This window comes from Culex quinquefasciatus, chromosome 1 (genome assembly GCF_015732765.1).
Source record: "Culex quinquefasciatus strain JHB chromosome 1, VPISU_Cqui_1.0_pri_paternal, whole genome shotgun sequence".
In the NCBI taxonomy this organism is placed as follows: Eukaryota; Metazoa; Arthropoda; class Insecta; order Diptera; family Culicidae; genus Culex; species Culex quinquefasciatus.
In genome coordinates, this window is record NC_051861.1 from 39,537,620 (window position 1) to 39,558,276 (window position 20,657).

Here is a 20,657-nt window from a genome sequence, read left to right on the forward strand (position 1 = left end):
GTTTTCATATGTTAAGTATTTTATTTTAGAAGAAAATTAACAAAAAGTATGAAAATCGAGACACTTAGTATGGGAGCTGTCAAATCTCTCACCATCAAAAAGCAGCGTTGAGCTTTCGCTGGATTTGTCTATAGGAATATTTTGCTTTCGCAGTTGATCATGCAAAAAACAACAACAATGCTGAGCCAAGGCTCAAAGGAACAGTTTCCGCAAATTAGATGGGCCACGTTCACGCTGATCAATCCTGTCAGGGAACGGTCCAAGATTTCATAAGGTAAAGCTGGAGCAACGTGGATTCAAAAATATCCCAAAATAAAAGTTCTTTTATTTTTCAAAAACTCCTGTATCATTCACAGCAAATTTGAATCAAATTTGAACAAAACGATGTTCTTATGCAATATTTCCATTGATTTTTACAAAACCTCGTGCTTTTTGTTCTGCTGCAACAGCAATCAAGCGGCATAAACAAAAATATCCCGCGCTCACACACACAACCAATCAATTCAAGAAACGTCAAAGTGTACGGTGGCGACATCATTCTTGATCGTATCTCGTTGCGGTACTTGTTGCGGTACTATGGCATCCATGTTTTTTGCTTGGTTTTTTGCTTGTTTGAATTTGAATTGACCGTTTTCGTTGGCGATGGAATAGAAAAGAGTTTCACGTCTGTTTGTCTGTGGCTTTACCACTACCATACAGTGCTCACCACAAACTTCAGACGCCTAGAAATGAACAGAAACTTGCAACAAAGCCAACAAAATACCCGAGGGTCGCTAAAGTGGATTGCTTTGATTTTTTGTGTCAAACGAACGGGGTCACTTTTTAGTTTGACACCCCTTTTACAAGGAGTTCACACACACTACCAAACGTTTGTTTTGATAGTGTGCGTGAGCGCCGTGTAAAAAGTGACAGTTCGTCACTTTTTAGTTTGACTTTGACCAACCAACGGGCTACAAACTAAAAAAGTGTCAAACGAAAAAGTGACCAACCACCGGGGGTTGAATGTACCCCTTTAAAGGGTGACGACTACAGATGGTCAAGGCAAACAGATTGGCCAATGTTTTTGGACACCAAACGCGCTGGACACCAACCACCATTCACGTCCAGCAAAACTGGCAGTGTTGCAAGCGCAAAACATACGTTGCCAGTGCCAATTTATTTTGCATCGACCAATCTGTCTCCCTTGACAATCTGTAGTGACGACGGGTGAACATGAAAAAAAGAGCATACTTTTGATCTGTGTGGGCAGTTTGCGCGCGATATCAATCTCAACCACCCAAGATGGCGGCCTTTAACTTCCCCCTGGTGGTAACCCTAAATAAAGCCCGTTTAAAATGTTCTGCGCCAAATTTTTTCGCTGTTCCCTCTCTTCGTCGACTGTTTACAATCGAGCTCCACCTTCGTGGTGTGAACATCGACGAAAACAAATCGATCCCTCTCACACACACAGACCACAACGTCAACGCCACTTTGCAGAGAAAACGAAAAAAAAGTCCAGCTCCACAGCCATTTCTGTCACACCCTGCAGGCTTTGGCAAAAAGTGGCCCATTTTTGCGCTGGAAAGTGAACGGAAACATCACCAAAGTGCAGTTTAAGTGGCGTGCGTCGTGCTGAAAGTGGATTTGACCGGAATCGGTTCCGGGATCGTGCAGGAATCTTGCGTTGAAAAGTGGGTTTTCGGGGTAGCCAACTTCTTCTTTTTCTTGGGGTGGTGAGTGACTGCGGGTCCACACTCCAGCAGCGCAGAAATCCGTCGTCCGTGGCACAAAGTGTGGCAGTGTGTTGGTGTTGACAAGCGAGAGACAGCAGCAGTAGGCGAGCTCAGTTGCATCAACACAACGGAACTCCGACGGGGGTGACTCATCTGTGACTACTCTTCCGTGCGAGACAGCTCCGACGAAGACGACGGCGGCCATGGGAACCTTGGACTTTGGCCAGGTGGCCCTCAAGTGGGACCCGAAGAACCTGGAGATCCGGACGATGTCGGTGGAGAAGACGCTGGAGCCGCTGGTGCTGCAGGTCACGACCCTGGTCAACACAAAGGGTCCCAGCAAGAAGAAGAAGGGTAAGGGAGGGTGTGAGGGGAAATGCAAGCAGAATTTATGCTAATTTTATGCTATGTTTGGGAATTTGCATCATAAAGAATGGTCGCAGGTACATTTCTGAGAGAAAATTTCTCAATTGGGTTTCCCAAGACATGTTTGGACTGAAAAAGTAGACAACGAAGTCGTTTAGAAGTTGAGTACATATTAGTTGTCTGTGATATTAGTCATGTCGAGCATAGCTAAAATTGAGTATGATTTGATGACAAACTTTCCAGGAATTCTATTCAATTTTGACATAGAACTTTGTCCTAAGGGAACTGTCTACGGGTGTCAATCCAAAATTTCAAGAAGCGAAAGTGTAACGATTTTTTTTAACTGTTTAAACGCTTAGGGGAAGGTGGGGCAAGACGACCATATGGGGCGAAAGGAACAATCGCTTGTACGGCAGTAATTTTTACAATTTTGATTATTTCCAGTATGACAGGGTGGCCACCTCGGGAAAAAACCGGGATTTTTATCCACCGGGAGAAAACCGGGAAAAACTCGGAAATTCGACCGACAAACCGGGAAAATATTTTAAGTTTCGTTAAAATTTGACAAAAGCCTCTTTAATGTATTCAATATGTTCTTTTCTCAATAAGAATATCATTCCTGTTATTCTAAATGAAGAATTCGCGAAATCTATGTTTGAATTTGTGTGATAGGCTCATGCTTCTTGGCTATGGATTTTTTTTCTGTTGTATCCTATGATACTTTTACCAGGCGAATTTGTTTTTTTGAATAAAACAAAATGTTTGCTCTACCAGCGGTTCTCAACCTGGGGTACATGAACCCCTGGGGGTACCACGAGCGGTCTCAGGGGTCCGGAAGACAAACCCCGTAATGGCGGACATTTACCCCATCTTTGCTAAAATATTAGTTTTGCATAAAATTAAAATTGGGATTTTTTTGTAAGTGGAAAATATGGATATCATGGTACGAAAACAACATTTCTCAACCATTTGATTTTTTAGAGATAAAATAGAATTATTTTTTAACCCTCTCCCGCCCATGGTTACTCCAGAGCACCAAAACTTTGAACTCAAATATCTCGGAACTGACACAATTTTTCATGGTGCTTTAAGTTGCAGGTGTTCATGTAGAATGTATACTAACATCTCCCCAAATTTCATCAAATTTGGTTAAGCACAAGCAAAGTTACAGTGTGAAATGTAAACAAAAATGAGCCAATTTTAGGGAAATAAATAAGACCTGTTTTCGAAAGCCCGTAAAAATTACCAAACACAAAATTTTATGAAAGAAAAAATGTTTTGCTATAATTTGAACCTTGGACAAGAACCCCTGTGAATAACACTGTGAGTTTGGACCGGTTTTAAGTGTTTTTCAACCTTTTTCATTTGGTGCACCAGAGCACCACCTAGGCATATGAGCAACTAAATATTCAGGAGCACTTTTTTCGAAATTACAGAAAAAGCTTATTTTTATCAAAACAAAAGTTTTTAAACGTTTCGACTATTCATAAACAAGACAAAACATTGTTATTAGAACGATAGTTTTATTATTTTCCTCATTTTTCATGAAAATGGTTGTTTGTGGGTTTTGAATGAGCCAATCAAAGAAACCTGAAAATGCAGGGATTTTAGAATTTGCAGTTAATACTTCAGAAATATGGTCTTACAGCAAAGAATAAGTAGTTTTTAACATATTTTGAAGCGTTTTCAAACGAATGAACCAATAGATTTGAAGAAAACGAGATTTTGTGGTTTAAAAAAAGTTGCTCATCTTCCTGATGGTGCTCTGGTGCACCACTTCAAATTCTACTTTTTTGCCCCAATTCGATGTTTGTGGGTCAAAGTAAAGTATTTCCTGCATTATTGTACCAAAATTAAGCCATTTACTATTTTTACGATAAGCAAACAGCTCTGGGCGTTAGAGGGTTAATTGAAAATAGCTACAACTTCAAAAAAATATGTGTAGTATGTTTAAATCTAAAAAAAAATTCAAAGAACAAGCCATAGTCTCAACATTTGAATGCAAAAAGTGTTAAAAAAAATGCATTTTACGCTAGTTCAGTTGTTTTGCAATCATTAGTCTTCAAAAAATGTAAGATTTGACGAAAACAAAAAAATTAACGAAAAAAAAACTAAAGATCAAAAATTTTCAAAAATTCAACAGATTATCAAATCAACCCAAACATCAACATGCTTAAAAATGATTCAAGACGCAAGGGAATGCATTTTAAATTGATTTCAGCTGATTGCACTTAAATTTCCATTGAAATTTTGATGTTTTTTGAAAAAAATAATAATAATTTTTTGTCCCCTGATTTTTCGGGGCAACAAAAACTTTAAATAAAATGTGTACCCGCCTTATGTGTTGTTGAAAAAATCACAGCACGATAATTTTTGTATTGTTTTTACCATTATGTGTTTTGGGTTTTTCAGAAAGTATTTTTCATTAAATTTATTCTAAAAAGAAAGTTTCAAGGTATCGATTTTTTTTTTTACATTTGTATGGCACTTTTCCTGCGCTGCTGCCAAAGTGTATACATTTTTGTTTGGACTTTTGCATAAAAGACTTTTTTGGTTGAAAAGAAAGTACTCACATAATTAAAAAAAATCACAGAACTTGATAATTCTTGGAAGAGTTGTTCTTTTTGAATTCATAAAACCTTTTTTCAAAGAAAATTAACGAGCATTTACATCAATGTTGATAACAATATATTTTTGTAAATCTATTTTACAAAATTTATAAATTCTATTTATAGTGTATCTTATTTAAAAAATAAAAACGACTTTTGATGAAACAACCCAATAATTTGAAAATTAGAGGTTTGATTGATTACAGATAAAAACGGCTTCGTTTACAACTTACTTACTTTTTACTCAAGATTTGAAAGTTTTCTTGAGGAATTCAAACTTTGAACCAAATGTATGCGTTCAAAAAGTATGATGATATTAACGTTAGCCTAAAAAACATTGTAATTTTGTTTAAAAACATTCCGGAAAATTCCTTCTGGTCTCGGGAGAAAACCGGGAAAAAACCGGGAAATTGAAAATCGAAATCTGGTGGCCACCCTGCAGTATGAGGAATTGTTGCTAGCAATACAATTAGCTGATAAGATTGAATGATGTTTTTTTCAAAACCTTCGTTTTCTTATAATATTTGGATAGTACAAAATAAGGCTTAGGGTTCGTTTTAAGACTCATTTTATCAAAATGCTATTTTTCCTAGATCAATAGTGTCCCTACCAATGACTAGCAACTATTATGTATAAAGTATGATTTAACTTTTAGTTATTTTTGTTCAGAGCTTTTAAAAAATCTTGTTCAGGTGGGGCAAGTGTACCACATGGATTTTTAGTATAAAAAAATTACGAATTGCTGCAACAACATATTTTAGTGTCAAATAAATACATAAAAGATTTTAAAAACTGATAAACAATTGTTAAAAAAATTGTCCATACAAAATATATTGATATCATAAAAATTTACTATTTATCATCTAAGTAATAATTTTGTGTTAGTAAAAACGATCAAATTTTTAGTAAAATATAATTTTCTAATCTAAAAATGAAAAAAAAAACGTTTCAAATACATTCTAATCTGATGTATCTAAGGGCATCTCCAGCGCGGGTAGCAAACATCGAAGCAAATCAAATTTGGACCCGACGTCAACCCCACCACCACCTGTCGCGGTAGCAAATTTGCTCTCAGTTCTTCGAGATTTCACTTTGCTACCCGCTTTTCAGCCTGTTTGCTACCGCATCAAATCGAATTATGCACGGAAAAATCGAATCAAGCTAGAAAAATTCGAATCCAGCACGGAAAAAAATTTAAAAAATAAAAAAAAAATTAAAAAATTTCAAAAATATTAAAAATTTCAAAAATTTCAAAAAAAATCAAAATTTTAAAAATTTCAAAAATTTCAAAATTTTTAAAAATTTCAAAAGTTTTAAAAGTTTCAAAAATTTCAAACATTTCAAACATTTCAAAAATTTCAAAAGTTTCAAAAGTTTCAAAAATTCCAATTATTTAAAAAATCTAAAAACAAATAAAAATTTCAAAAATTTAACCAGTAATCAAATCTGGTGTTTTTTTAAAAAGGGTCCAATAAACCAAATTTCGAGTTTTTGCTTTTTGGGCGTTTTTGAAACCGCCTTGAGTCAGGGGTATTAAAAAACATTTCGGTAATTCGGTAATTTTGGAATAAAACAAATAAAAAATCCATCAATTTGAAAACAAAATTTTAAAATTTAGAATTTTTGACTTTTTTTATTTTTTAAATTTTGGTACAATTTGATTTTTGGGATTTTTGAAATCCAGATTTTTTAAATTTTTGTTCATGTTTGCTCTTCCCAACCAGAGCAGACATCCAAAAATCTCCAAAACACGCACTCGAAACTTTGCTCCCGGCTTGCCGGTACTTGTCGGGTATCAGAAAATGAGTACCCGACAGGTACCGACACATATTATTCTTCTACAGATGAACTTCGTTTTCGTTTTACGGAGCAAGGTGGGGGACGCGGCCTCAAGTCAGTCCAAGTCCGGTTTCTTGTGGAAAAAAGGGTAGTGGCCGAACTAGTATTGCATACCAAATGAACACCACCGGAAGATATAGGGGATCGGGAGGGGGGAGGTGAAAGAAAATTAGTGTTGATGTGAGTAGTAAGAACTTGGATGATTTGAGCAGTTACGGTAATCTAAGTTTAACACTGAATAAAGAAAATCTGAAATTGTGATTCAAAGTAAGAAGGCCCGGAATAAATTAAATTATTAGTTAATTAAATAAGAAAATGTAACTAATCGGAGATCTATACAAAAGAAACCTATGATGTATTCCAAATTTAAAGGAAATAAAAAATACTAGAGAAAAAAGATGAAAACTAACTGCCGACCTGTCACGTCCGTCAATAGTCTTGTCGTACATTACAACTAGAAACAGATCTGCCAATGAAATGTTACACTTCGTTCAAATCAACTAATCATTTAAGTCCAATTATTCATCTACGGAAAACTATCTAACTTTAATCAACAACCTACACTAAACTGTCTGAAAGTAAATTTAATCTCAAATCCCCGAATGTTTTATTATAACGCCAAATAAGGTAAAGGATCTTGTTTTTAAACCAGTCTTGCCGCTTCCAAAAACCAATAAACATAAATGAACAGTTCATAAGTTGAACACTAGTAATTAAGACGACTATTTCATGCCTTTCATTTCATTAGGGCATAGAGCTTTGCAAACAAGAGTGCATCTCTATTATACCTTATGTAAACTGTCATTTGAGTGAAGGAGACACACTCCTGTTCACAAAACCCATGCGCCCTTTTGAAATGTTAGGCTCCATTTGATCGTCAAGGCTCCAGTAGACCCTCGATTCGCAACAATGGTCGATACAACCATAATCCGAAAACCGTTAGTTCAACAGATTAACGAATTTTGTCCGATATCATCGCACTATTGATTGACCGAGACTCTATGGAAATTTTGACAAATCAAAATGCTACGTAATAATATATTTTTTTAAATAAATTTCAAAATCTATTCTATCCTACAATGCCTAGAAGAGGCCTCTGTTTCTGTTGTGAGTAAGCGCTGGTTTCAGAGTTCATTTTTCAATTTAAAAGGGGTGGGAGACGACTAATTTGCTTCATGAACTCCTACTCGGCCTTGGGACCACCTCTTAAGACACTGATGGCTCCTAGCTAGGAATTAAACCTAGACACAGCGTCGAGGCCCGCTTCGCATGGCAAAAATGTTGGCTGGGGGGAAGTGATATTATCACGAAATTTTATTTTAAAGTCAACATTGCTAACGGCGTCGAGGTCCTTACTCATGCCCAAGGATTATTCTTCTACAGATGAACTTGAGATCAAATTAGGTACCTGCTTTGCTACGCGAGGTGGGAGACTCTGGGGCAAACTCGAGAGCAAATTTAGTGCGAATCAAAACGGGTAGCAAATGGTTGAACTTTCAACATTTTCAAAAAATGAAATCCTTTGAAATTTTCAAAAGGATTAAAAAGTTTTATAAACTATTAGCATTTCTAGGCATGAATCAACACATAATTATTGATTTTGAAGGTAAACGAGAGCAAAAAATGATAAAAAAAAACCCATATTTGCCCCCCGCGGTGGGATTGTTTCGGTGGCAAATTTGCTATCCTAGCGATGGGGATGACGGAGTTTTTTCAAGGTGGCAAATTTGATCTCGGTATTCATGAGCCGGGTGCAAATTTGATTTGCACCCCAGCGGTGGAGATGCCCTAAGTGATAACAGTTCAATTGTTAGCAAATTAACATGTGGTTTCATGCATTGTTCCTCTTGCCCCAACGGGTTGTTCGTCTTGCCCCACTAGTTGAGTAGAACGTACGGAAAATCAAAATTTTTCAAACTGGTAGGATATTGGCCACACCCGGAGTGGTCATGGCCCTGGGGAAGGTTTTCCGGGAGGACATTTACGGAACCATACTAATTGGGGCAACATGGGTATCAAAATTCATGGTTTTTGATACTGGTAATGGAAATGGCCATTTTGACAGGATTGGCCACACCCGGAGTAAACATGGCCCTGGGGGAAGGTTTCCAGGGGGGACATTTACCTAACCATACGATTTTGGGCAATATGGTTTTTGAGACTGGACTTGAACATTGCCATTTCGATAGTGGTTGTAAGGTCTATGATTTTCCGGTTGCAGAGGGGTGTCCCCCTCCCCCCCCTCCCTGAAAAAAACCATACTTGTTCTGGCAATATTTTCGTGTTTTGGCAATTTATTTCCACAGTGGGGCCAATAGTTGAAAACATTAAATTAGAATTAATTATTCAGGATAAAATAAATTGGCAAAGGATTAAAAAATCTATAGATAAAAATATAATAATTTTTCAGAGTTTTGTACAAAGTTCTTTGTCATATTGGTCATGTAGAGACATAACCACCTGCACCTTTTTGAATGTAAACTTCTGCAATTTCCAGGCAAATCCAAGCGCGCCAGCGCCCTCGTTGCAGCCGTCGAGAAGGCCACCGACATCTTCATCGAGCGGGGCGAGCAGATCGCGTACGAAAACCCGGACATTACGCAGGAGATGCTGTCGGCGGTTGACGAGGTGCGCAAGACCGGTTCGGCGATGTCGATCGCAGCGCGCGAGTTCTCCGAGGATCCGTGCAGCTCCCTGAAGCGTGGAAACATGGTGCGTGCGGCGCGCAATCTGCTCTCCGCCGTGACGCGGCTGCTCATCCTGGCGGACATGGTGGATGTGCACTTGCTGCTCAAGTCGCTGCACGTCGTCGAGGACGATTTGGATAAGCTGCGCAACGCCAGCTCGCAGGACGAGCTGATGAACAATATGCGCCAGTTTGGTCGCAATGCCAACGAGCTGATCAAGCAGGCTGCCAAGCGCCAACAGGAACTTAAAGATCCCCAGCTGCGGGACGACCTGGCCGCGGCCCGTGCCGTGCTGAAGAAACATTCCACGATGTTGCTGACGGCGTCCAAGGTGTACGTGCGCCACCCGGAGCTCGACCTGGCCAAGGTCAACCGGGACCACATCCTGAAGCAGGTCTGCGAAGCGGTCAACACGATCAGCGATGTGGCCCAGGGCAAGGCCACCTCGCCGCAGGACATTTACGTGGGCGCCGGCGAGCTGGCCGCCGCTCTGGACGACTTTGACGAGGGCATCATCATGGATCCGCTGGCGTACAACGAGGTCCGCTCGCGACCCTCGCTCGAGGAACGGCTGGAGAGTATCATCAGTGCGGCGGCGCTGATGGCCGACGCGGACTGTACGCGGGACGAGCGCCGCGAGCGGATCGTTGCCGAGTGCAATGCCGTTCGGCAAGCGCTGCAAGATCTGCTGTCTGAGTACATGTCCAACGTGAGTAGAACTCCGGTGCGTTCAGAGAGACAGGTTTGAGAAAATGAACTAAGTGTTGTTTGTTGTTTGTGCGTGTGTTTGTTGTGGTTGGTTTGTTTCCTAATTTTTCATTATTCATCTTCATCAAATTCAATTCTTGGTCAAAATTTTAACATATATAATGTTCATTTTCTTTGCAGGCCAAGGATTGATACCTAAGAGCATGCAATGGCACTGACCTTGTTGCGTGCTCTTCGGTTGACGTCCACGTAAGGAACATCCTGGAAGGAGCGTAACTAACTACATCCGTAGTTCTGTTAGATCATCCGAATTATCTTGATCAGAACAGTATAGCTCTGGTTCCTTGCGAGTGTCCTATTTTCTTACCTCCACGTTGGCTTGGTTTTCATGATGACCTAGCTGGTGGCCTGTGGAAACGGATCGTAAACCTTTGACCACCGCGGGTCAGAGTCGAGACGGCTAAAAGAAAGGGGCGCAACAATGTGGGAAAGGGAAGTAATTTGTGATTGTAGACGGTATTGTTTTGATTCGCAGTATGTTGAGTCAACTGCTGTGGATGTACCTGAAACATCGCACAACGGGGTTTCTCTTCTCTTCATTCTCAGCTACCACCTATCTCCTATTTTTATTTTGCTCTTCTGATTCCCAATTCTTCACTGATTCTTCTATATAATATCCAACATTTGATTTTAATTTTACTAACTTTTGATTCTCTTATCTCTCAAAGCTTTTCCACTCTTTTCTATCAATTAATACTACTGTAACAAACTTTGTTTTGTTTTTTTTTTTCCTTAAAAATATACTTTTCCTTAATGTACTAGTAATATCAAGTATATTTATCATTCGCCTAATCTTTTTTGATTTTATTGCGAATTTATTTATTTGAATAATTCTTTATCTGTCCTAATTATCATTACTAAAATCTAAGCTTGTTTTGTATCTCTATTTATTAACTATTGTCTAATTTTACATCTAATACATCTAGCTTCTCATTATTATTCTTCAAAATACGCTCATCATTCTCTTTCTATTGATACTTGATTTTTATAAAATAAATTCTCTTTTACTGTCTATTGTTTTCAATCTTCACCCTTTTTTCAAACAAGTGAGGTTTGAGCCCTTACTCAATTTATGGAATGGTTAAAGGATTAACACAAATATTACTATTTTATTTTTGGTAAACTTTTATAACATGCTTAGGACCAAAAATTGTAACAAAACACCGCGACAAAAGAAATAGCAACAGATAAACACGACTCAACACTAGGAAAGGTTTCAGGAGAAAACAATACACAGTAAAATAACAACTAGTTTTTGAATTCAAACTAAAAATAAAACAGTTTTTGCTTTAATGAAAGTTGATAGGCACACTATAGATGGTTAGGCGCTTATACTTACATCAAACCCTACGTAATGTACCACCCCCGGCCGAGTTAAAATGCGTAACCGGAAAAGAAGGTGTGCATGCCTGGCACGAACACTCAAAGCGTGTTCTAGCGTGCTGCTCGTACTGACTCAGAGCAAGGGTGAGATGTAGGTGTAAGGGCAGTGCGTGTTCGTCGGGAACCTAGTGCATAAGATCGGTCAAGGCCCGTTCTTACACTGAAAATTGCGAATTGCGAATATATAATGTTCATTTTCTTTATTTTGACTATTTGAAATTTCGCATGCATCTCTGATTTAACCAAAAGGTGTTCAATGTCAACAATTCTTGCCAAAATCATATTCATCACCTTGAAAACCCTCTCCCCCAGATGGGCACCAAGGAGCGCACGCCGGAGCTGGAGCGTGCCATCGGCCAGATGTACCGCAAAACCAAGGACCTGCGCCGGCAGCTGCGCAAGGCCGTCGTCGACCACGTGTCGGACTCGTTCCTCGAGACGAACATGCCCCTGCTGGATCTGATCGATGCGGCCCGTTCCGGTAACGAGAAGAAGGTCCACGAGCGGGCCGAAACGTTCACGAAGCACGCCGAAAAGCTCGTCGAGGTGGCCAATCTGGTGTGCAGCATGTCGAACAACGAGGACGGCGTCAAGATGGTCCGTTACGCCGCCGCTCAGATCGAAACGCTCTGTCCGCAGGTCATCAACGCGGCGTTGATTCTGTGCGCCCGCCCCAACTCGAAGGTCGCCCAGGAGAACATGGAAGCGTACCGGCTGGCCTGGGAGAACCAGGTGCGGATCCTGACGGAGGCCGTCGACGACATCACCACGATCGATGACTTCCTGGCCGTTTCGGAGAACCACATCCTCGAGGACGTCAACAAGTGCGTGCTGGCGCTGCAGGAAGGCGACGCGCTGGACCTGCGAAACACCGCCGGGGCCATCCAGGGCCGGTCGGCGCGCGTCTGCAACGTCGTCGAGGCCGAGATGGACAACTACGAGCCGTGCATCTACACGAAGCGCGTCCTGGAGGCAGTCAAGGTGCTGCGCGACCAGGTCATGTCCAAGTTTGCGCAGCGCGTTGACGTCGCCGTTGACGCGCTGTCCTCGAACTCGGCCAAGGACGTCGACGAGAACGACTTTATCGACGCGAGCCGGCTCGTGTACGACGGAGTGCGCGAGATTCGCCGCGCCGTGCTGATGAACAGGGTAAGTCGGGTGGTCACTTTGTGGGGGTTTTTACAGGTTTAATCTGACACTATTTTGCGTACATAAAAAAAAGGACGAAGAAGATCTCGATCCGGAGGACATCGAGGACGAGCAGTACACGCTGGAGACGCGCAGCAAATGTAAGAGCCCAAGCGTGTCCGTTTGTGTTGCTTTTTGTTTGGGTAGAAGTGTCCGTCCATCGTTAAACCTCCTCATTAGATCGTCCATTTGTTCGATTCATTTGTAACTTGTTTATCTTTTCTTTCATGTGTTTGTGTTATCATTTGTCATTACCCTCACCTGCCTGTGTGCACGTCCACCTTGCCTTCTCCAAAATCAGAGCTCGGACGAGCTGGACACGGATACAGAGTTTGAACCCGTTGAAGATATGACCGTAGAAACGAGAAGTAGATGTAAGGATCCCATTTTGTTTTGTTTTCTAGACTAGATCATTTGCATGCTAAATGTTCAACGTTCTGATCACTGTTTGGACCTTCTAACTAATCTTTGCCTTCTTCAACCAGCGAGTGCCCACACCGGCGATCAGACCATCGACGAATATCCGGACATTAGTGGAATCACAACGGCTAGGGTAAGTTTCGCTCGAGTTCAAGCTCAGGATCTCCACTAAACGGTCTCCTTCCACAAATTTCAGGAAGCGATGCGAAAGATGAACGAGGAGGACAAGCAGAAGATCATGCAGCAGGTCGAGCTGTTCCGGCGGGAGAAGCTCACGTTCGACTCGGAGGTGGCCAAGTGGGACGACACCGGCAACGACATAATCTACCTGGCCAAGCACATGTGCATGATCATGATGGAAATGACGGACTTTACGCGGTGAGTTGGGTTTGGGGGGATGGGACGAATCTTGGCATGAAAACACGGGCACGAATCGGAACTTGGAAGGAGGTTGGAGCGGTGGGATCAACTGACTGTGAAGGAGCTTGTGTACCTCGGATCGTGGGTGGAGTCGGACAACAACTGCAGCTAACTCTCTTCTCTCATGCCGACCCACGCCGAGGGCTGCGGCAAGGTGATGGCTTATCCTGTGCGCTGTTCAACATCGTCCTTGAAGGCATTATTCGAAGGGTGGGCATCGAAACGAGTGGCACGATCATGAACAGGTCCCACCAGCTGCCTGCTTTGGCCGATGACATCGGCAAGAAACCTGGAGACGTTTCTGGGGTTCCAAGGACGTATCACCCCTCTAACTTTGGATGGTGATGAGTTGAAGGAGGTGAGCGAGTTCGTATACTTGGGATTGCTGGTAACCGCCGACAACGACACCAGAAAAGAGATCCGGACTCGTATTTTTGCTGGGAATCGTGCGTACTTCGGATTACGGAAGACCCTCACTTCGGATCGAGTGCAACGCCGCACGAAGCTGGCGATGTACAAAACACTGATTAGACCGGTAGTCCTCTATGGCCACGAGACCTGGACGATGCGGCAGGGGTACGAACGTGCCCTTGGAGTTTTTCGAACGGGAGGTGCAACGAACGATCTACGGTGATGTGCAGGTGTCTGACGGAGTGTGGCAAAGACGCATGAACCACGAACTGCACGCGTTTCTTGAAGAACCGACTATCGCCACCCAGGCGAAGATCGGGAGGCTCAGGTGGGCCGGCCATGCCGCCCAAATGGACGAGAGCCAGCCTGTCAGAGTGCTTTTTGACCGCGCTGAACCAGCTGGCGGAACAGGCACAGTAAATTTCCGGCTAGGTCCCTCCTTGACTTGATACATAGTTTAACTAACAAGTGTTATCGTACCCAATAAAACAACAATTTACACAAAATACAAACAAGCAGAAGAGCAGGAAAATCGAGCGCACGGTGGGGAGATCAAGTGAATGATGATATCCGGAAGATCTGTAACCTGGGAAATTGGAGAGTAGCACAAGATCGAGAAAGATGGAAGCGTCTTCTTGCTACAGCACGCGTACCTGGTGCGCTATGCTGATTGGTATGGTATTTACTGCAGCAGAGACATTCAGAGGCGCACCAACACTGGTATTCGTGCCTTCTATGTACTCCACAAGAACAGTCTGGGTCACTGATTATGGATGGCGATGAGGTGTACTGGTTCGTGTACTTGAGATCGTTGCTATAAAAGCAAAGTGATGCTGACTCGTATTCACGCTTGAAATCTGGGCTCGTTCGAAAACTGGAAATGATCAAAAATCGAAAACCGAAATTGAATTTAGGAAAATTAAAAACACACGATTCTTTCCCCCCCCCCCCCCTTTTACCCCACAGTGGACGCGGCCCGCTCAAGACCACCATGGACGTGATCAACGCGGCCAAGAAGATCTCCGAGGCGGGCACCAAGCTGGACAAGCTGACGCGCGAGATCGCCGACCAGTGCCCGGAGAGCTCCACCAAGAAGGATCTGCTGGCGTACCTGCAGCGTATCGCGCTCTACTGCCACCAGATCCAGATCACCTCGAAGGTCAAGGCCGACGTGCAAAACATCAGTGGTGAACTGATCGTGTCAGGGGTAATTGTAAAATTTGTTCCTTTCTCTTTAGTTGAGCGATATAATCTACCGTTGACCGTTTGCTTTTTGGTTCCAGCTCGACAGTGCCACCTCGCTCATCCAGGCCGCTAAAAATTTGATGAACGCCGTGGTCTACACGGTTAAGTACTCTTACGTCGCATCCACCAAATACACCCGCCAGGGTACCGTCTCGGTAAGTTTGCGTTCCGCGTCGCCAGGTCCACCTTGGGTCGGTTGGTCTTCTAACGCCCTCCCCCACCTTCAAATCTATCTCCAACCTCGTCCATCTCTGCAGCTGCTACTGATTCGATGCGATGCGATTCGATCGTCACTAACCCATGTATAATTTTCTATCTTTCCCCCCTCTCTTTCGTAACCAAACCAAACTAACCAACCACTTTCTCATCGGATCGAAATTGTCCCCTTTCGATCGTTCAGAACTACGTAAGTTGTGCTTGGTGTTGTTATACCTTCTCTCTATTTCATCTCGTAGTTCTCTCAAAACTCGCCAGTGTATTTCAACCTTGAGTTTTTGCGTTTCGTTTTCTTGAACTCATCCACACCAGCACAACACCCAACATACCGACACTAAATAACCTCAATTCGGAGTGAACATTAAAGTCCTGATTTTTGCGTAAATTTATTGACATTCCGCCCGTAGTAGATCGCTAGCAAGTGTTTACCGTACGCTGTTTATAACCTAGATTCCGATGTTTTGCGTATTCCTTGGGGGAAAGTTGTGCAAATATTGACAATTTCATAGTGTGCCACACACTGGACTAACGAAGCAACCCATTCATGACATCGAAGCAACCATTGGAACGGTTAGCCACTTTTCACCATACTGCATCTGTCACTCGAACCAATAAGAAGCAATAAAATTAGAAATACAACGGCGACGAGGAAAAGCCAGATTTTCACCGTATAAGAAGAGTTGCGGATCTCAAATATGCCGGAAGTGGATAAGGTTCAGTACGAGCAACTTCTGCAGCAGAGCGAGGCTTCTCCGACTGCGGGTTCCAGCTCCAACGACAACCAGACACCACCCTGCTGGTGCTGTGGCGACAAGCATTTCGTTCGCGACTGCGCCTACAGACAGCACGTCTGCCAAGACTGCATGGGGACCGGTTCAGGTCTAGGTGCAACCGATGCAGTTTTCAGCCCGTCGGAATCCATGGCATGGTACACATTAAATTTTCCGCTGGCACTGTTCGCGATACCTCACTGCATAAAGACGCAGAGGAGTTTTAGAGGAGTCATGATGACTATATTATTTTTGTTCTAATATTGAAACAAGTTGGAGAAAATTACGTTAGTGATTTGTATTTTTTAATCTTTTATCCCGGAGAAGAGAGAAGAAGTGAGTATTATGTCAACCTTGATGTGTAGGACCCTAGTGTGCCGCTGTAAATAGAGCCCATTTGACAGTTCGGCAGTTGGACCGACGGCCAGCCAGCGAGCACATTCTGCAACAGCGGCCGCAGTCTCTCCGGTATTGGGGATTCTTCTCGGAGGATATCAGGGGCTCACTAACTCAACGACCTTGTGCTGATTGTGCACCACGGCCGACATATCAACGCGGATCAAAAAGGCCAAAGGTGCTTCCGCAACTCAAAAGGAGGACACACGTTACGGAAGGATGCGCCCAAGACTTGTCGACAGAGACGCTAGACTCGAATCTATAAGGACACCGTAGATCAGGAGGCTTGTAGCGGGGAAGCCTCACACCGGAAATCAAAATGATATTCGAATTAGGCATTTTTATGGTAACGATGGAGAAGCGTTATAATGAAAAAACGTTTCAAAATATTCTACGTTAATCTTGTGTGCCGTTTTGCAGAGCTTCTTGACTAATCAAGTTCAAGATAATGTAACTTCACATTTCAGGGCAAGAATACCGTCCTCCGGAAAAGGGTATCGACGGACGTGTCGCTGGAGCTAGACGCCCTGCTTCGGAAGCAAGAACCCACGGAAGTGAAGAGAGTTTGTGCACTTGTTTGGAACAGTTTTAGCTCATATCCGTCTTCAGCGCTTGCAGTGTGATCGTCGTCCGGTCAAGCGCTTTGCTCGGGAACAATTTGAACACTCATCAATTTGTCGCTATTTTTTAGTTGTGTATCACAGGCTAGCCTGCTTGTCTGTGGCTACATCTCTATGTACATAAATCATTTAACCATCCGCTTCTAGGTTATGGTTTCGCTTTCCATTCATCAAATCGTCCTCTTCAAACCCAGTTAAAATCAAACCCTTTGTAAACTCACTGTCCCCACCTGCTTCGCCCCCCTTTTTTACAGTCGCCGATCGTGGTGTGGAAGATGAAGGCGCCGGAGAAGAAGCCGCTGGTGCGCCCGGAGAAGCCGGAAGAGGTTCGCGCCAAGGTGAGGCGCGCCTCGCAGAAGAAAACTCAGAATCCCGTACACGCTCTCTCGGAGTTCCAGAGCCCGACCGATGCGGTCTAAGGAGACTAGGGGTCGGCGGCGAACTCCGCAATATTCCGACAATTTATGCTATAAGATCATCCAAAATCATCATCCTAAACAGATTGCAAAAGTTGTTGAGGAAGGAAGTCTATTGCGTGCGCGATTTGCTTCCGAAACAAAGCTGGAAGTGCGCAAACATTTTTTTATCGGAAAAGCAGCAGAACAGTCAGATGAAAGGAAATTTATTCCAAATAATTTTTTATTTATTTTTATAACGTATATTTTTTTAATGCGACGAAACTGAACGGACTAAAAGCGAGCAGCACGCGAAAAAAAAAGTATCGATTAAAATTAGGGTTGTGTATTGAAAGATTTGTAGAATGTTTGGAACTTCAAAAACTCGATTGAAGACAACTTTTAATATTTTTAAAAATATTTTTCATCGCGAGCTTATATTTATTTTACACACTTTATATTGAGTATAACTTTTTTATATTCTCACACAAATAAATGGTGTTAATCAGTATTCTAAAAAATAAAACAAATATATTCCAAGAAAAAAAGATCAAACAAATATTCACTGATACAAATAAACGAGAATCTTTCAAATTGAAGCATTTTAATGTTAAAACTTGCCCGAATTTATCGCCAAAATAACAGAGGATAGACTACATTTGAATAAAGTTTCCAAAAAATAGACAGATATAAAAAAAAAAACAAAAGACATAAACGCGAAAGTCAGCGCGATAGCTCAACCACAAGCACAGACAAACAGACATGAAAGCTAGAACAATTTTTTGTTCAAAAAGTGGGACCAGTTTAAATTTGAATTTCGTTTGCCCACTAACGACATCTATCTACGATTCCTTGAACCTCTGTCTCCCCAATGACAGCAGGACATGCGATGTATGTATGAGTATATGTTGACAGATAACCAACATCCAAAGCAATCATAAACAAATCGAAAATGCATAAGGACAGAAAAAATGGTTAGCTCCGTTTCGACGGAAATTCCCCATTTTGCTGTTCAGAAGCCCGACGGAAAATCGCGGCTGCAAGGTCAGTTTGTTCCTTTCGTCATTGGCTAAGTAAACTCCTCCAATAAAAGCATGTGCCGTGCCGCGGACAACACCGGATCGGATCGATCATAACGAAGACAATGCAGTTGGTTCCGTTGAATGAGCGGAGCCGCGGGGTGGTTCCGTTCTGTCGTGCTCAGGTGGACTAGGCTGCGCCTGTCTTTGCGGAGTGACTGTTTGCCTGCACAGCCTCGATCTCCCCGTTGCCACGGTCATACTGACGAGGTGGAAGAGCGGCCAACGACTTGCACGCATTGAATCTACCTCGATGAACGCGATGCCCTGAAAAAAATCTGACCTAGTAGCTAGGATATTCCGTTGGGTGCTTGAACAAGTCGCAGTGCATCCTTCAATTCATCCTAGGGCAGTCATCAGCTCAGTATTCGGGAACAAACCAAGTGGCGCTGGAAACTCTATCCACCGAGAGATGGGTGGGGTGGGGTCCTCCACCTCGCCAAAATCAACGTGGCAACAAGCGCGCCAAAGACAACGCTGCGCAGCTGGTTTCAAGCTCTCCGCCTGCACCGGCCACCGGTGCTTGAACAAGTCGCAGTGCATCCTTCAATTCATCCTAGGGCAGTCATCAGCTCAGTATTCGGGAACAAACCAAGTGGCGCTGGAAACTCTATCCACCGAGAGATGGGTGGGGTGGGGTCCTCCACCTCGCCAAAATCAACGTGGCAACAAGCGCGCCAAAGACAACGCTGCGCAGCTGGTTTCAAGCTCTCCGCCTGCACCGGCCACAAAGAAACTGCACCGATGAAACCGCCCGCCCAAACAACCCAATCCACCGGAGAAACAGGCACGGCCGCACGGAACCACTTAGCAACTCCGCTCACTCAGCGGAACCTTCGTTGTGATAGAACCCACGGGAAGCCCCAGAAAAACGACTTCGATCCGTAGATTTTCAAAAATACGGTGGATAACTCTACGCGTTGTCGTCTTGTCGGCAACCAAAACAAAATAAAAATGAAAGCTCAAAGCTGTCATTTCGAAGAACGGTCGCTGAGCACAAAGGCGCCTCTGGTGGTGAAACCGGAAAGCAATTACCATGCTTTTCAAATTTTTGAAAAATGACCGTTACATTCTTGGGACAAGTTAGTGACCTCGACTTTCATGTCTGTTTGTCTGTGCCACAAGTCAATCACTAGGCCACGCGGTTGGGCCACAAGCTCGACAGCTAGAGAGGGTCGGCAGCAGATTTAAAAGGAGTAATGAAGGTAAATAGTGTTACGGTGTTACAAAGTCTCACAAAAGAAAAAAAAATACAAACGAAATCTGATTTTAATTCGCACACATACTGCACGCAAAGAAACATGCAAATATTCTATAACCAACTATCGTGTAATAAATGGAAAAGTGTAGTTGAAGCATTAAGTTGTTTAAGTAAAAGAAAGAATAGAGACCCAATCCCTTAACATTCCAACTCCCAACCCCTCAAAAAAGTTGGATTTTTTTCCAGTGATTTGTAAGGATGTCTAGATGATCCTAAAACTTTGCAAAACTTGATTTGATCAAATCTGTCATTTTTGCGATCAAAAACATCGTTCCAACTTTTTTTTTACATGTGGTAAATCATTTCGCCCAAAATTCCGCGGGGCACGCTGCAAAGTTCTAGGATCGTGTAGACATCCTTCAGAATCACTGAAGAAAGAATCATCCCCATAGGTTGAGTTATGTTCGAGTACCTGCGAGTTGTAGTTTCCGTTCCTACTTTTTTGGAGGCTTGGGCGTCCGTGTTAAGGAGCTATTACACTACGACAAACAAACTCGCACTTTTTGACAGTTTGCTTGCCTGGATATGTTTGTACAAACGTCAGCCTGCATACATTTTGTCTTGTTTGCGAGTTTGGCAAACAGTCAAATACGAAAGAGTGCAAGTTTGTTTGCGGTAGTGTAATAGCTCCTTAAGTTTGACATGCGTTGGGCGTTCCAGTGCTTAACAAAATAAAAGCCGTCGAGAATGAACCATGCACACTCAGCCAAAACACTCCATACCAGCCATAATACCTAATAGATTTTTTCCATACACAAAATTTTATATTGAAATACAGCCTTGGTGTTATACCCCCATAGATTAAACAATAAATAGGTACAGTCCAGACTCGATTATCCGAAGGCCTCGGAAAAATGTCACTTCGGATAATC

General features: G+C 42.6%; 1 protein-coding gene across 9 annotated transcripts; it reads left to right on the top strand.

Annotated features, from left to right (window-relative positions):
* The first annotated feature begins 1,449 nt into the window (after positions 1-1,449).
* Positions 1,450-19,879, top strand: LOC6037333 (catenin alpha). 9 transcript variants are annotated; one of them, XM_038263424.1, is made up of 10 exons: positions 1,450-2,066; positions 9,024-9,937; positions 11,677-12,513; positions 12,854-12,926; positions 13,038-13,105; positions 13,169-13,350; positions 14,770-15,016; positions 15,087-15,203; positions 15,449-15,454; positions 17,305-19,879. In XM_038263424.1, exons 1-10 carry the CDS (start codon positions 1,916-1,918, stop codon positions 17,467-17,469), a joined length of 2,760 nt encoding a protein of 919 aa, XP_038119352.1. In that variant the 5' UTR covers positions 1,450-1,915; the 3' UTR covers positions 17,470-19,879. The 9 variants fall into 9 exon arrangements, with proteins under 9 accessions (XP_038119352.1, XP_038119463.1, XP_038119521.1 ...); XM_038263535.1 differs by having other exon boundaries at positions 14,770-15,010; XM_038263480.1 differs by lacking the exon at positions 12,854-12,926 and adding an exon at positions 12,587-12,653 and having other exon boundaries at positions 1,451-2,066.
* The last annotated feature ends 778 nt before the right edge of the window (positions 19,880-20,657 follow it).

Bases quoted from the DNA above. Each gene is read 5' to 3' on its own strand.
- LOC6037333 (XM_038263424.1), top strand. From the start codon at position 1,916: ATGGGAACCTTGGACTTTGGCCAGGTGGCCCTCAAGTGGGACCCGAAG. The intron at 2,067-9,023 runs GTAAGGGAGGGT...TGCAATTTCCAG, and splicing joins TCCCAGCAAGAAGAAGAAGG to GCAAATCCAAGCGCGCCAGC. The intron at 12,927-13,037 runs GTAAGGATCCCA...TTCTTCAACCAG, and splicing joins CGTAGAAACGAGAAGTAGAT to CGAGTGCCCACACCGGCGAT.